Source organism: Cyprinus carpio, chromosome B13 (genome assembly GCF_018340385.1).
Source record: "Cyprinus carpio isolate SPL01 chromosome B13, ASM1834038v1, whole genome shotgun sequence".
In the NCBI taxonomy this organism is placed as follows: domain Eukaryota; kingdom Metazoa; phylum Chordata; class Actinopteri; order Cypriniformes; family Cyprinidae; genus Cyprinus; species Cyprinus carpio.
In genome coordinates, this window is record NC_056609.1 from 16,302,429 (window position 1) to 16,318,321 (window position 15,893).

At 35.9% G+C, this 15,893-nt stretch overlaps 1 protein-coding gene across 1 annotated transcript; it reads left to right on the forward strand.

Annotated features, from left to right (window-relative positions):
• The first annotated feature begins 489 nt into the window (after window positions 1–489).
• On the forward strand, window positions 490–15,499 carry LOC109086157 (delta-type opioid receptor-like). The gene is made up of 3 exons (XM_019100643.2): window positions 490–1,136; window positions 12,427–12,788; window positions 14,027–15,499. The coding sequence occupies exons 1-3, from the start codon at window positions 880–882 to the stop codon at window positions 14,557–14,559; spliced, it is 1,152 nt and encodes a 383-aa protein (XP_018956188.2). The 5' UTR covers window positions 490–879; the 3' UTR covers window positions 14,560–15,499.
• The last annotated feature ends 394 nt before the right edge of the window (window positions 15,500–15,893 follow it).

Genomic DNA, 15,893 nt, shown 5'->3' on the forward strand with positions numbered 1-15,893 from the left:
AGCTGAGCTAGACTAATAGCCTATAATATTACATGGCTACTCATTTTTATATCAAAAGACAAGTAAGTAACCGCTATTAATTCAGATTTAAGCTACCTAGTGTGAAATATACTATGCTCAGCTTGAGGAGTGTGCTGCCAAGTTTTGTAACATATTAATAGGCTATATAACTCTATAATGAACTGATAAATAATGACAATATTATGTATGTTTCGTCAGTGTTCCACGCTGAAATGGGAAAATGCGCAAGCCTTCCACAATTGCCATGGTTACCTCAGACAAACGTGTTTTGACAGACAAACTGTTTATCTACCGTCAGGTGAAAGTGTGACTGCTGAGATTAACTTGTATTCTAACTTCTGAGGCTACTGAAATGATAAACCCTCGTCGAAAATAATATACTTAAACGTTAAAAGGATAAGTAGGCTACTTTCAGGATGCCCAGCATTGTGTTTTGACTTACTTTTGCGGACTTACACACTAAATTAATTAATTAATACTGCATTAAGCCATAAACTCTGCTGGACATGCAAAGGAGCGATTATAAATTCATACAGCTTCTCCGACGAGAAAGTGAGGAACTGTAAAGCCGACAGCGACTGCAGAAAAGCCTCTGGTCATGTGCATATATCTATATGTGTGACGTCATTTTGTTGAATAAAACGCGAAGACGCGCTATGAGAGACGCGCGATACGATTTCACGAGGGTAATGTAAGAACAGCGGAGTCACAAACAAAGACTGGTGGTAGCTATACTTGCAGGAGCAGCAGACCGTCTAAGGTAGAACGGTTGCGACTCAGAGCGTTCTGAAGTCGGACAGGTATCGTTATCACAAAACGTGATTGATAAACCTCGCGCGTTGAGAACGAAGCTGAACCATGGAAACCAGTGGCAACATTTCGGACTTTCTCTATGCGCTTTCCAACCCAGCGATGTCGAACAGCAGCGTATTCTGCCGAAACTTCAGCAACAGCTCCAGTCTCGTGAACATGAACATCTCCAGATGTGACAGGACGGCTGAGCTGGACAAAAGCTCCACTCCTGTGATAGTGGCGATCATTATCACGGCGTTGTACTCTATAGTGTGTGTGGTGGGACTGGTGGGCAACGTTCTCGTCATGTATGTTATTATAAGGTAAGTGATGACACGTAGGTTAATTGTTTTACCTGCAGCCGAGGCATAACACATACGGCTGACTCCCTCCAAACAGCCCTTTTAGAGGATGAATAGCCTAATTGCTTTTATAAACTAGTCTGCTTGTTAGTTTCAAAAGGAGACCTGTTGAAAGAGATTCTGATAGTGTTTCAATCAGGGTTTCTGGCCATCAGAGTCGCAAACGACACGTTCATTGCAGAAACTCCTGTAGGGTAGGCTACTGTTGCGTTCGGTCTTTCAGTCACAAAAACGGCCTATCAATAATATTATAAACAAATCTCTTGCTCTTCATGTATGTTTTATGTATAACATGTCTGCTTCTTACTTATAAAATATAAATGCTTCTCACTATTGGCTATATTTCAAATCACTGATGAAACACATCGAGTGCATGCATGTTGTGTTCCTGTCAGAGTACAGGAGAACAACACAGTACAACGTGTCATTCACACTCTATAATATGATATGGTGAAGTACACATACTACTCAGTCACTTGTGCTAAATAACATATTGACATTCACTAGAGATTTTGTATGTAAAAAAACAAGCAAATGGAACAAAACTGGGCGGATGCTTCATATGAATAATCGATGCTGAAATGCACCACACGCTGAATGGCTAATAATATTGGATATAAAAAGGCAAAGGAAATATAAAGGAACAGATAGATAGATAGATCTTTCTTCACCATTGCAGTGTACATGCCCATGCTCTTTTCACTTCATGCACCTACAATTCACAACTGTCAACTTCTAAGATGATTCAGAGGTGTTTTTGTGACTTTCCTCATCTAACCAGACACATGACAAACACATCTGACCTGATCCTATAAACCTAGGATCACAGTCATAGGCATAAGGGAAGGATGCAATCAAGAGAGTAATTAAACACAAGTGAAGGAATTTCAGTGAGGGGGTTTGTTTGTCTTAGAGAATTGTGATTAAATAGGTGGCACTGTATTTCAGATCACGCACACATTAACTACTTAATTCAGAGATGCTGTGTCGAAGATGTGGAATACAACCTTTATATGCACTTCCTAAACAGAATAATATTGTCTCATCAGAAATGTCATTTAAATTAGCACATATGTGGTATATGGAGCAGAAAGACATACAGGAATCAAGAAATTAGTTTGCACTTGCTGAAGCATGGACCCCTACATAAGGTCACTTTGTGGAGACTCAGTACTTTCTGAGAGTTTATGAGCAACCAATCACAGCTTTAGGGGTGTCTGTCTACAGTGGGAAGCATAAGACAGCTATAGCCCAGTAGGTGCAATCTACTTCTGTGATTAATGAGCCGATTGCAGTCTGGGATTGGTTTATCGACCCCCATCATGTGGTAATAAAATAAGCCTTGGGAGAAATAAAAAATACTGAGTAATGACGGTAGTCGATTTAAAACTACAGCATGTTTCCTCTCATGCAGTTACCTAAAGAGTTTAGAAATGGTCTAGCTAGAAATTCACTTTGATTTAATGGAATATTTCACAAATATTTAATATTTGTCATTCCAAACCTGTTTGAAATTTTTCTGTGGAAGACCAAAGATATTTTCAAAAACTGTTTGTGCCCATTCAGTGAAAGTCAGTGAGGTCCAAAACAATACTGGATCCAACTAACATTCACCAGTGTTGGGGGTAATGCATTACAAGTAACACGAATTACGTAATCAGATTACTTTAATTAACTAGTAAAGTAACGCATTACTTTTTAATTTGGAAGGAAATATCTAGATTATTTTTTAAGTAAGTAACGCCAGTAACTTTGTTTCCCATGTCTTGTCTGACAGCTCTCGTGTTGCCATGTTGAGAGAAATTGGGATTAAGTGCAGACTTAGTGCATGCGTGCTGAGTGAACATTATGCTTACTGTAGTTCAAGAATGTGTATTTACTCATCTCACCTGCACAAAAACAGATTCAGTATTCCTCAAAATGAATAAAAACAGTCAAATGCAAACTAAGAATATTAAACTGTACAAGCATGCAAAATTAAATGTCAAATAATACAAATATCATTTATGTATTTATTTCCATTTTATTAACCAATGTTTTTGCTACTGACCTTCAATGATCTGATTAAACCATAGTAAGCAAAAATGACATTGTCATTGAAAATGTGTTTCATTTTTGTTATTGCTGAATAGTGTTGAACGTTCTTCTCCTGCGTCATATTCTTCATGCAATTTGTTTAAGCTGTGCCCTCTACAGTACAGACATAAATTTTAATTTTCTTCAGCCTGAGGTGTATTCATTTCACTTTTGTTGTGAAAGGGCTTTTACATTTGTAAAATAACTACTTTTTATATTAAAACAAAAACAAGCAAGCCCTGCCCAGATTTAAAAAGTAACTCAAAAGTAACGTAACACAATATTGTAATGCATTACTTTTAAAAGTAACTTTCCTGTAATGCATTATTTTGAAAAATAACCACCACCCCACCCCAACCCCGCTCAGATGTTTTACCCTTAGTAAAAACTGGATGTCACTTTTGTTTGCACTTAGTGTAAAGATTGTACTTGTTACTTTTTATACTTGGTGCAGACATCTACCACAATTATTGTAAATAGCATTTGACTTTTTTCATACTTCATTTTGCTGGCTTACAAAATAATAACATACCATTTTTCTGTAGTTTGTTTATAAGTCTGTAGTTGCTAGTATTGTGGAATTCAAATATATATAAGATCACTGTCTAAAACACCTGGGAACGTCCTACATACAATCTCAAGATCAAAAGTCAAGATCAAAGGCACTTCCTTCAAGTCCTGCTTCTGAAACATTTTAGTGTCACACTTGTATCAAAACCCACCCCCCTTATACTACAGCACTCATTTAAGAAAAACATTGAAGTTTTTTTTAGCTTATTAATAATTTATAGAGTTCCACATGGAAGTCCCTTGATGCAAAGCCTAGATGTTCATTAGAAGAAAACTTCGACTTTTAAATAGTTTGTTTTTCTTTTGGTGTCAATATGATAAACACCAATATTTAGCCGCAGCTGTAAAATGTGTTCTAAAACAGTCATCATATCTGTTCAACATTTAAATTCACTTCTTCATGGCTTGACACTGTGGAAATTGGACCTTAAAGAGTAAATGGTCAGAAACATTTTATTAATGCCTGTAGAGCCATCAGCAACTGATAATTGCATTTGGATTCCTGTTGTTTTAACCTGTTGAGCATCCAGTGTTCAGGCATTCCTGCAAGTGAGAAACATTCACAGTTGTGCAGAAAACAGGTTTTAAGTGTTAAGAGAGAGTAAATGCTGTGAATATGCTTCTCATTGTCATGGAAAAGCCATGCGATTGTTTATAACATTTCAGCTCTGGCAATAACTGCATCCTTTACATGTGTCCTGCAGCTACAAGCAAATGAGAAATAAATTGAAAACATTCATCATTTCTTTAGGCAGAAGGATATAGAATAGAGTAAACATTTGTACACATCAATTAATTTTAGATGAGTTTCTCATACACATCATGAGGAAAGGTTAAAAGCTGTTCTTGTTTTTACTACTCTTCCACAGAAAAGTACACAAGTGATGAGGCACAAAAAATCAATACTGCCCACAATTTCTCTCATTTGTTTTATTTATCAAAAGCTTGCTGATATTCCTCCCTTATCTCTGCATATTTTCCCCTTGATCAAACATTCAATTATTAAGATGAAAGTAAAAATCATATCACAGAGACAACCAAAAGAGGGTAATTCAGTTCATACTGTGCTCTTGATAACTGAATGATGAATGACCTCAGGTTTCAGACAGCTGAACTCGATCCAGCGCCCTCTCTTTACACCTTTTTGACTTTATAGCATTTTGCACTCTACTTCCGAATTTTCAGGTAAATGTGCCCATGGTGTATACTGAGCTAACAAAAGGGACGGTAGCCACAAATGTTTATTGATCCTTGTGCAAGCCTAATGGTTCTTATGATCCATTATAAAATATGTGTAAATAGGGCTTCTGTCAGGAAGGATGTTGTTTTGGAAGGTTGTATCCCCCCAAGTAATGTTTTTGCCGATAATGTAAAAAAAAAAAAAAAAAAAAAATGGCAGCACAATACAAAACTAAAAATACACATTACTATTTTACTTCGTTTTTTTTCTCTCTGACTCAGACATTTACTGTGCTGGAAATACAGAGGTCATGTTTGTATCTTAGAATAATTATGTGCCTCTAAAACTGGCAGAAGGTATTTAAAAGATGAATTGCATACATATTATGTAAAAAAATGTGTTTACAGTTTGTAAGAAGAAACGGTGAATCTGAAGAAAAATGGTAAATTTTATTAGTGAATAAATTATGTATGGCTATAATGCTTTAACATTAGAGTCACTGCTGAATAATCCACATAGTACAGTGTTCACAAAAGACGGAGACTCGACGCTGTGGAACGGCTGTTCACAGGAGGATATAGAGCTCTGTTATCTAATCAAGCTTGCTGTTGGACCGGAGCTGTTGTGCTGTGTGACTGAATTAAATGAGAATATTTGAGGCCAAGCTTCGCTTCAGAACCATTAAAAAATGTTATTCAGTGTAAGATAAAACCACAGTCCTTGCCTTGGCTGATGAATAATGATGTCTTAATGATTTATCAATAATATATTTTTGATAAATCACTGTAGTAAAAAAGAAAAAAAAATACGCTGTGGTTGCCAGAATAAAAGAATCATTCTAAGTTTAAATACCATACCTATATCCGTAACAACACAGAGGAATGCTATCATTGGAATCATTTTGAAAAAAAAATTCCAGCTGATAAATGATAAAAACATTGAGAGCCAATCCAAATCCACCATGCTTTAAAGAGCTATAGGCAGACTATAGAATTGCAGTATGTGCTTATAATAAACAGAATGTTATTTTGCGTTGGTGTGGATACTGATATAGTTATATCATAACAACTCTCTGAAGATTTTAGTATGGTAATGGATATGATGATTTTAATGTATTTGGTCTTGGCTGTACAAATAGCATATTTAATAACCTGTAGCAGATCTATACAGGTGGAGCTGGGGAAGGTGGAGGATTTCAGAGGTACTCTGAAAACGTGCTGCGAACTGCTCTAGTGAATGCTAAACAGCCATTTAAATGTAAAGCTGCGTATCAGCTTGTACCAACTACTTTTAACACTGTGAATATAATAATTTTTTATTAACAACCCATCAGCATGCGACATCCAGAGTTTTATGACAGAATTTGGCATTTATCGTTACAGTTACAGTTAGTTATACAGTAAAAATGTAAACATTTATAGAACAGACTCTTTAAAACCGTAATTTCACACACACACAGTTTTTAATTTTAAACACTTTTCCGCTAAATAAGCAAGGCTACTTAACTCTGAAAATCTCTTTTATATCTTTAACATATACTGACGACTACCATAATAACAGCCAGAAGTAGGTTTTCCACATACCGAGGTCCAGACAGTGTCATATACACAAATACACCATAACACACACACAACCTAAAAATAATGAAATAAACATTAAATAAATAAGTTGTAACACAAAACCCTAATGCACATAAAATAACTGATAACTAAAATGTTTAAGAAGCAAATGTGAAGTGTCACCCAGAGAATTCAGGAAATGTCAGTTTACATTTTTTTTTTTCACTGTAAAATGTAAGATTTTTTACTGTAGCACTATTATTATTTTTACTGTAGCATTTTTACAGTATTGTACCATTAATTTTTTTTTATTATTATTATTATTTTTTTTTTTTGCCATCTAAGGAGCAAATGCATGTAAATTGCTAGAACGGGGAATATAGTTAATTAAAATAAATCATGTTCAAAGCCTAAACAGATTCCTAGAGACACTTCAGCCTCTGAGATCCACAGAATGACTTAAAAAGCACTATTTGTCAGCACCCTTATTCTTGAGAGATGACAAGACTGCACCTGACAGCCATCTGATTGGCATGAAAACATAAGCACATGCTGACTGGTTGTCGTTGGGACTCCAGGTGCTGGCACTGGACTCCAGCCTAGTATGCATGCATTAACTATACTGTGTCTGACATTCTAAATGTAAACATCGCCTTTGATTAGTTTTGAATCTGCATAGGCAACTCATGCATGAATCACCCAGATTAGTTTGTCTTGATCCATTCTGGTTACATTATAATATTTTCCTCTGCCATTTTTGAAGCTTTGAAATCAGAAGCACACAATGACAAAAAGAGAAAAGGAGCTTTTGATTTATTCATCTGTTTCTATCCCATTTTCTTCTTTTCTGGCTTTTATTAGATGAAAACGCTTGCTGATGCCCATTTTAGAAGCTTGTCATTTGGATTGACAGCTTGCATTTAAAGGCTGATAATTGGGTATTTAAACAATGTTTTTTCATATACATCCTATCAAATCAAAGAGACAGTATAGAGATAAGCAGCATGTAATTTCAAAGCTTTGATTATTTTGAGTCATCATCCTTTATTTGTGATGCACATCTACCATTTATGGCAATCAAATGCCATTTTGAGTTAATGCTTTAGTGCAGCAGCTAATTCACAAACACCATAAAGTTAATTTGTTCCAAGTGATTTCTAAATCAATATCTGGAATTTAGCATGTCCATATCTATGAGCAGATTGCACATAGGTAGATGGTACGAGAAATCTGCACGTTCTGGTGTTCCCTAGCAACAAGCAAGTCCTTGGGTTTTTTTTTTTTTTTTTTTTACAACAAAATCTGATTTGCCGGGTTACTACATGGTTCCTTTTTTTAACAAAAGTACTTTACAAATGCATTGCCTTTGTAAAAAAGAAGAAGAATATGAGTGAAATAATATGGGTGAAATGACATTGTTTTTCTTTGTTTATGGTTTCTCTTGATATTCTAACATTGTTACGTAAAAGACATGATCCTAAGATTTTTGATTTCTTATTCTTATTTCTTATATAGTTATTTAATTTCTAATTCATGGATAAATATTAAAAATACTCATTAAATAAATATGCTTCTAGTCCAAAATTCGGGGTAGGTAAGATTTAATGTTTTAGAAATAGTTTCTTATGCTCATAAAAATACAGCAAAAACAGTGATATTGTAAAATGTTGTTAAATTGTAAATATTTTAATATATATTTTAATCCTGAATTTTCAGCAGCTATACTATAGTGTTCAGTGTCCCATGATCCTTCAGAAATCATTCTAAATATGTTGATTTGCTGCTCAAGAAACATTTCTTATTATTATCAATGTAGAAAGCAGTTGTGCTGCTTAATATTTTTCCCCAGGAGTCTTTGATGAATGAAAAATTCAAATGAACAGCCTAATTTGAGTGAAATGGTGTTATGTTTTTATTCTATTACCCTCAGACAATTTAAATTATTCTTTATTTAACATAGATGTGAGCCTCACTTTTAAACAGTTGTCTTAAAGCATTTCATTTGTAATTTATGGAAATAATAATGAGAATACAACAGTAACAGATGAAAATGAATCATCTTGCCACTTAATATTCTCACCATCAAGGCCTGAAGGTCCACTTGCAGGGTATTTAAAATCCCTATTTTTACAGGTTGTCATCTGTCATGTTTTATGAGCATTAGCGGTCTTTACATGCCAGAGGCAGAGAGAAAAATTATACTCAGACATTTTAAATCAATTCAGCTTCACTCAAGAAAACTGACATGGTCAAAGACACCATCTGAATGACAGATATTTCATTCCCATGTTTTGACGCTTGAACAGTTGCTTTTGACAGCTCTCTGTAGAGTGTGTGTTAACTGTGAAAGACATGTGTCTGTCTACATCTCAGAGTTAGCAGCTGGATGTCCTAACTTAACTTATGGTGCGTGCTCTGGTGGATGACACTTCTAATTCTTTCCATAAGCAATACTCCACACCTTCCTCTAGGTTAATCAGAAGTCTTGGTTGCCAGGCATGTTGTCTGATATCTGTAAACTTCTCTCAGTTTTTTTTTCACCCAAAGATTCAGAAATGGCATAGATGTACAGTAACAGTTTCTGTAAAGAACTGCTCACCAGCATCCAAAACACAACTGTATACTGTTAATCATCAATGTTGATTCAGCAAGCAAGATGAAGAAATTTTTAATGTGCTTCCAGTAAGTGGTGTTCACAACACCAAAGAGCAGCTCTTCCACTCCATGATTAGACTCAAAGGCCTGGCATTTCATCTCAAATGTCTTTAATGTGAAGTACAGAGGAGCAGTGCATCCCTGAGATGCCCCCATAATGAATCAGGGCCTTGTGGGAAGCATAAGCGGTGTGATCATTAGTCTGGTGCAAAGAGCCTTTGGATGACAAGGTAATCATTAGTAATGGCTGCCAGCCTAAACCTGTGTATGAGACTTCCAGTTAGTGATGAATGAATCTGCCCGCATCACCATGGGAAGGAGCGGTGTATCTAGGCATTTTCACTAATGCTTTACAGCTGTTAAACTTTTTATTTTCAATTTCTTTTTTAATTTAATTTCCATTTATCTGTTGCATATGTGCTCAGATGTACAATGGCCTGTTAACTTTGTTGGCAATTATACTAGTAGACTAAAATCAAAGTTGACTTTATATTTTTTTTTGTTAATTTAATATTTTTTAATTAATTTAATAATTTGGACATTTTTTTAATTCCTGGCTCCAAGAATTTAACACATATTTTTAAAAGATGTAAAAAGTTGTGAAAATGAATTTCAGTAAATAAATATGTAAACATTAATGGTAATGGTAAAGTCTCTTCTGCTCACCAAGACTGCATTTATTTGATCAAAATAAAAATAAAAAATACAGTATAAACAGTAGTATTGTGAATTATTATTACAGTTTAAATAGCTATTTTCTATGTTAATAAATATTTTGTGAAGACAAAGCTGAATTTTCAGCAGTCATTACTCTTCTGTGTCACATCCTTTAGAAGTCATTCTAATATGCTGATGTGATGCTTAAGTTCTAAAGTTAAAAACAGTTGTGCTCCTTAATATTTTTGTGGAAATTTTGATGCATAAAAGATTAAAAGATTCATTGATGAATAGAAAGTAGAAAGTATTCATTTCTTTAAAAAAAAAAAAAAAAAAAAAAAATTAACTAACCCCAAAATTATAAACAATAGTGTTGACAGACTGATGAATTACTATTACTGAACTATTTTTGTTCTTCATTTAAAAATTATTATTTCAAATAATTTCAATATATTCGTATTTCCAAAGAAAATAAGGCTAATGTTACTCCCTCTCTGTACTGAAATGCATTATCATTCTCATCTTTAAATCAAGTGCAAGGTATGAAACCCCTATGAATGGGAACAGCCATGTAAATGGGATTGAAGGCTTAGCCAGTCCATGTGTGTGACCTTCAGTGATTTCTTGAGTTTGGCCTGTGCCAGTCAGCTAAGCGGAACTGCAGCTGCATTTATCAGACGCACACTCTGTTTTCGCAGAAGTTGTTTTATCCACACACTGGCTATATTTTCATAGCTGACTGTATACATTTTAATAGACAAGCCTTTGTCCTGATTTATGTATATTTCTGTGAAAGTCAAACAGTGGAGCTCTAACAAATCATAATCGTTTTAACTCAGATGGTAGTTTACATAGTGCAAATGCTGTTAATTTATCATCTCCGCTGCTATTGCAATACATAAGAATTTGTGTATCTTCATAGTCCAGACTGATGCACGGCTCATCTTTTGTTTATTACCTTATGTGACGAGTGGGGCTGAGCAGAGAGCCGTGGGAACGGAGCAAGGCCGATGGATTAAGTGATAATGCACGACACCTGCGCCACTCACCGGTCTCGAGTCCCACGGAGGAGCTCCGGAAGGATAAAAGGAGGAGTGACAGCAGTGTTGGATGAGGACCAGGCCTGGACTTTATGTGGTTTTTGTCTCCGTTTTTGCGCGGCAGTCATCCGTGAGGGGCTGTTGCGCTATTTTGTGTTTGTTTATTATTAAAATCTTTAAATGAAGGAGGTGGGAACCCGGCGAACATTTAAAGATTTCCCTGGGTCATTCCATTTTATTACACTTCTTCAACTTAATTTCTGAACTTATTTGTTTTGTTTTCTTTGTATGGATGGATTACTTGGGTTGTTACATCTGGTGAAAATTTCATGTCAACAGCACCTTTAGAAATATATTTACTGAGAAAAATGGTGACGTGTTATACTTATTTTACCCCGTTGTATTTTGATTGATGCAGGCAACAATTTTGCACTCAGTTTTTATTATTCCAGACAAAATTATTGTTTAAATCAATATCTAATTTTTCAGCGATTTAAAGATCCCCTGTTGCTCTGTTATTTATGGGTTCTCTATCAAACAATAGCTTGAAAAATTATCTTCCATTTTATGCACCAAAGGTATCTTTCCATTTCATCACATCATGCGCCACTCAGTTAAGGAAATAATGCCTTGTGTAATTACTGTAGCTTGCTGTGCTAGTGATGTGTGGAACCATTCTTTCATGCGACTCCAACAGTGGTATTATGAATGTGAAGGTTGGTGTTGCCTCTGGGAACAGTAGGGTTTAACATTTCTTTCTGAGATAAGATCTAAATCAGAATTTGTCTGGTAAATCTATCTATCCATCCATCCAGAAAAAAATCTTCTAATTTAAGTTGTGAGAACGAGAAACACAAAAAATCTGAAGGTTTCTTTACATCAGGTTTGAACCATCCGAATATCTGTGTCACATTCAAACAAGTGTATTTATTCATGCATCTGCTCATGTACATACATTCTACAAGAGGTCTTTTCAACCAGAGGGTTATTTATCCTAATGAAATTTAACCTGCGCATTTCTAAATATGCATGTTTTTTTGGATGTCATTGCCTTGAGTCTGTACACCTCATATTACTACCTTTAAACTGGATAAACAGCTGCTCAAAAGCTTGTAAATATGTTACGGGGTTGATTTTTTATTACTCAAGGGTGCAACATTTTGCATAATTGCGTATATAATGGTGGTTGTCTGGCCTCTTAAATTAGCATTTAAATGAAGGTCATAGTTGTATTACAAGATGCACACGGTACCTTTCTTAATGGCTTGTTGCACCATGTGTATTGTAACTGAAATCATTTTAGGTGGTTATATGGAAAAAGGTGTACTATGGGGGGAGTCCTTTCATGTCTGTTCTGTTTATTTCAGCATTTTTCTGGGAAAACATTTCTAGTACCTTCACTTCCCCATTACTCACCCTCATCAAACTGCTTTTCCATGAATACACATTGCATTTCTTTTTATTTAATAAACTCAGCTGACGTAATGATCTCAATCTATTTTTATCCTTTGCAGATATACCAAAATGAAAACTGCGACCAACATATACATCTTCAACCTTGCTTTAGCAGATGCTTTGGCAACAAGCACTCTACCGTTCCAGAGTGTGAATTACCTGATGGGTACTTGGCCCTTCGGAGACGTGCTGTGCAAGATCGTGATGTCCATTGATTACTACAACATGTTTACCAGTATCTTCACCCTCACCACTATGAGCATCGACCGTTACATTGCTGTTTGCCACCCGGTTAAGGCCCTGGACTTCAGAACCCCCCGGAATGCCAAGATTGTCAACGTGTGCAACTGGATCCTCTCATCTGCCATTGGTCTCCCTGTCATGGTCATGGCCTCCACCACTATTGACTACCACAGCAGTCGTATGTTTGCCACCACATTCAATACACATTCTATGTAAACTTCAGATATTACAGCAGTCATGAAAGATATGAAATATCTGTTGAATGTCTTGAATGACATTGTATAACATTCTTTCTGCGGAACACAAAAGAAGATATTTTAAAGATATTCAGCTTATTATTTTTATAATTTTTTCCCCATAAAATAGAGTAGAAAAAAACAAACAAAGAAGAATACCTCCTTTTGTGTTCCATAGAAGAAAGAAGCTAAAACAGATTTGGAAAGATGTGAGTAATAGATAAAAGATTTTTTTTTTTTTAATTTTGTAGTGAACCTCTGAAAGTCTTCATTTCTCTTTAAGCTAATGACAATGAAAAACATGCAATCAATTTTACATTTTGAAACGAACTACTGCCTTGTAACTAGGTTGCACAAAGCAGCAGATGGTGTTATGCTGAAGTACCACAATTCCAATTGTCTGACTAGATACAGACATTCATGTCAACAATCAAGTGCTCAAGACTACTAAATCAAAAAATCTACGACAGTAATTTAAAATAGTCAATACTGGCAACAGTTGGGTAAATCTCCATGTGTGGCCATTTTTTGGTAATGAATGATTCAAAATGAACAGGAAATCTATTTTTGTGTTATGATAGTTGTTCATGAAAACGTCATGAAAAAGACGCATATTAAGTTTAGCTTAGCAAATTCATAATAATTTTGCCAAACAATTGTTAAAAAAGAATTGGTTTATGGAACACATTTATATTTATAACTAGAAATGGCATCCTATAGTAACCATACATTACCATATAATGTTAATATTTTAGAAAGTAATGTTTACACAACATACAGTACCATAGATTTTCCGGAACCCTTTCAGAACAGACTGCACTTCAACACACTACCTCAGTTCTTATCGTCATCTCCTCTTAATATATTAAGACATTTTCCTCAATACTGGAAACATCCCGTATTATTACTGTGGCAACACAAATTTTGCAGACACGAAAGAAGTGTTGAGGCAGAAAATTGTTATTGAGTGAATTTAGATTGATGTCACTTCTAGTCATTTGGGGTGAAAATCATAAGGCAGTTTAATAGCCGTAGCAGAAAGGCCTGGGTCTCTGAGCCTCCCTAAACAATGCCTTGAAGAAATAATGACTAGTGGTTTAACTGTCATCTTTACAAATATGAATTGATTTTCACATGACTCACTGTGTTATTGTACTGTGCAATATTCTTACTTTCACAGCGTTTGACATCATTGACTGCACTTTGCTCTTTCCCCATCCTTCCTGGTACTGGGAGAACCTCCTGAAGATCTGCGTCTTCATCTTTGCCTTCATCATGCCCGTCCTCATCATCACCATCTGTTACGGGTTAATGATCCTCCGCCTGAAGAGTGTACGCATGCTGTCTGGCTCCAAGGAGAAGGACCGCAACCTCCGGCGCATCACCCGGATGGTCCTGGTGGTGGTGGCAGTTTTCATCGTCTGCTGGACACCGATCCACATCTTCGTCATCATCAAGGCCCTGGTGACCATTCCCAACTCGCTCCTGCAGACCGTCACCTGGCATTTCTGCATCGCCCTCGGCTACACCAACAGCTGCCTCAACCCAGTGCTCTACGCCTTCTTGGATGAGAACTTCAAGCGCTGTTTCCGCGAGTTCTGTGTTCCCAGTCCGTCCGTGCTGGACCTCCAGAACTCCACACGCACCAGGAACCCTCAGCGCGAGGGCCAGTCCAGTGGAGAGAAGGTTGAAAGGGAGAGTCAGTTTGTATGACTAGTCCTGGAAATGTCATCACTGGAGTCCCGCTGCCAGCCCAGTGTTGACATGAGCTCGGATGCCACGCAGGTCACCACAGGTGTCTAACACCTTCACTATAGGAGCTCTTTAAGCATCTGCTAGGCCTCCCGCACAGAGCTGTTTCACAATTTTGGTATGGAGAAAGACTGTTGAAGTAGATTTCGATGTGAAATACAATATATATTCTAGATTACTGACCCCAATAAACTGAGTTTATTTCACTATCTGTGATGTTCACAGCCATGCATCCAATGTGTCCGTTAGGTTAGTCCAGCATTCAAGAACTGTGTTTATTTACTGTATAGAGTTGCAAATTAAGTCCCTTCTTACATTTAAATGTTACTTAAAATGCTAGATGAATAATTATTTTATGATTGATAACATTGTTTTATTTGTAGGAAGAAGAAAATGTATGAACTCACAGAAAATGTAAATTATGTATTTAACATAAAATGACATTTCTTCTAAATGTTCAGCCTTAAGTGTATCTGTCTTTGCCTTAAATCATACAGTATTTCAATTTTCACTTGCTTTCATGGCCAGCGAAGCAATTTGGTTAAGCTGTCTTCAGTTATGTTCCTTTGGAGTGATTGAAATTAATCATCAAATGACTGTTGGATGTGACGTGTGCACTTTCTCTGATTTACCATGGACTTTATAGAAAAGCCGAACACAATAGTCTTGCAACAATAAATCATTTTCATGCTTCGGTGGTGACAAATGTTTTGTGCTTGTACTCTGATGCAAATCTCTTGTACTAATGTAAATGTCCAGTGTAATTGTCTGATTTGTCACTCACATTAAGACCTTCTGTCTGAAAAAAGAAAATGTTAATTGCTCTAAAATACCTTGAAGATCTATGTGCAGCTGTTTCTATAAGTTTTTATATGCAGTATCATAAATCATTCACACTGTGTTTGTAGTGAGATGGCGCTGCATAATTAGATTTGATTACAAAGTTGTGCAACTATAATGTGTCTTGTCATTTGTCAACTGTTGTGGCTCTGAAAAATGAATCAATGTTAAATGATGGGCGAGTTATGCATCAAAGGAATAGTTCACTCAAAAATGAAAATTTTTGAAAATCATGTCGTTCCAAATCTGTAGGAGTTTCTTTCTTCTGTTGAACACGAAATAAGATATTTTGAAGAACCAAACAGCTGATCCCCACTGACATCCATAATAGGGAAAGTAATACTATGGAAGTCAATGGGGACCATCAAATGTTTCATTACCAGCATTTTTCAAAAATCGTCTATGTTCAACATAAAAAAAAGAAAGAAACTCATACAGATTTGGAATGACATGAG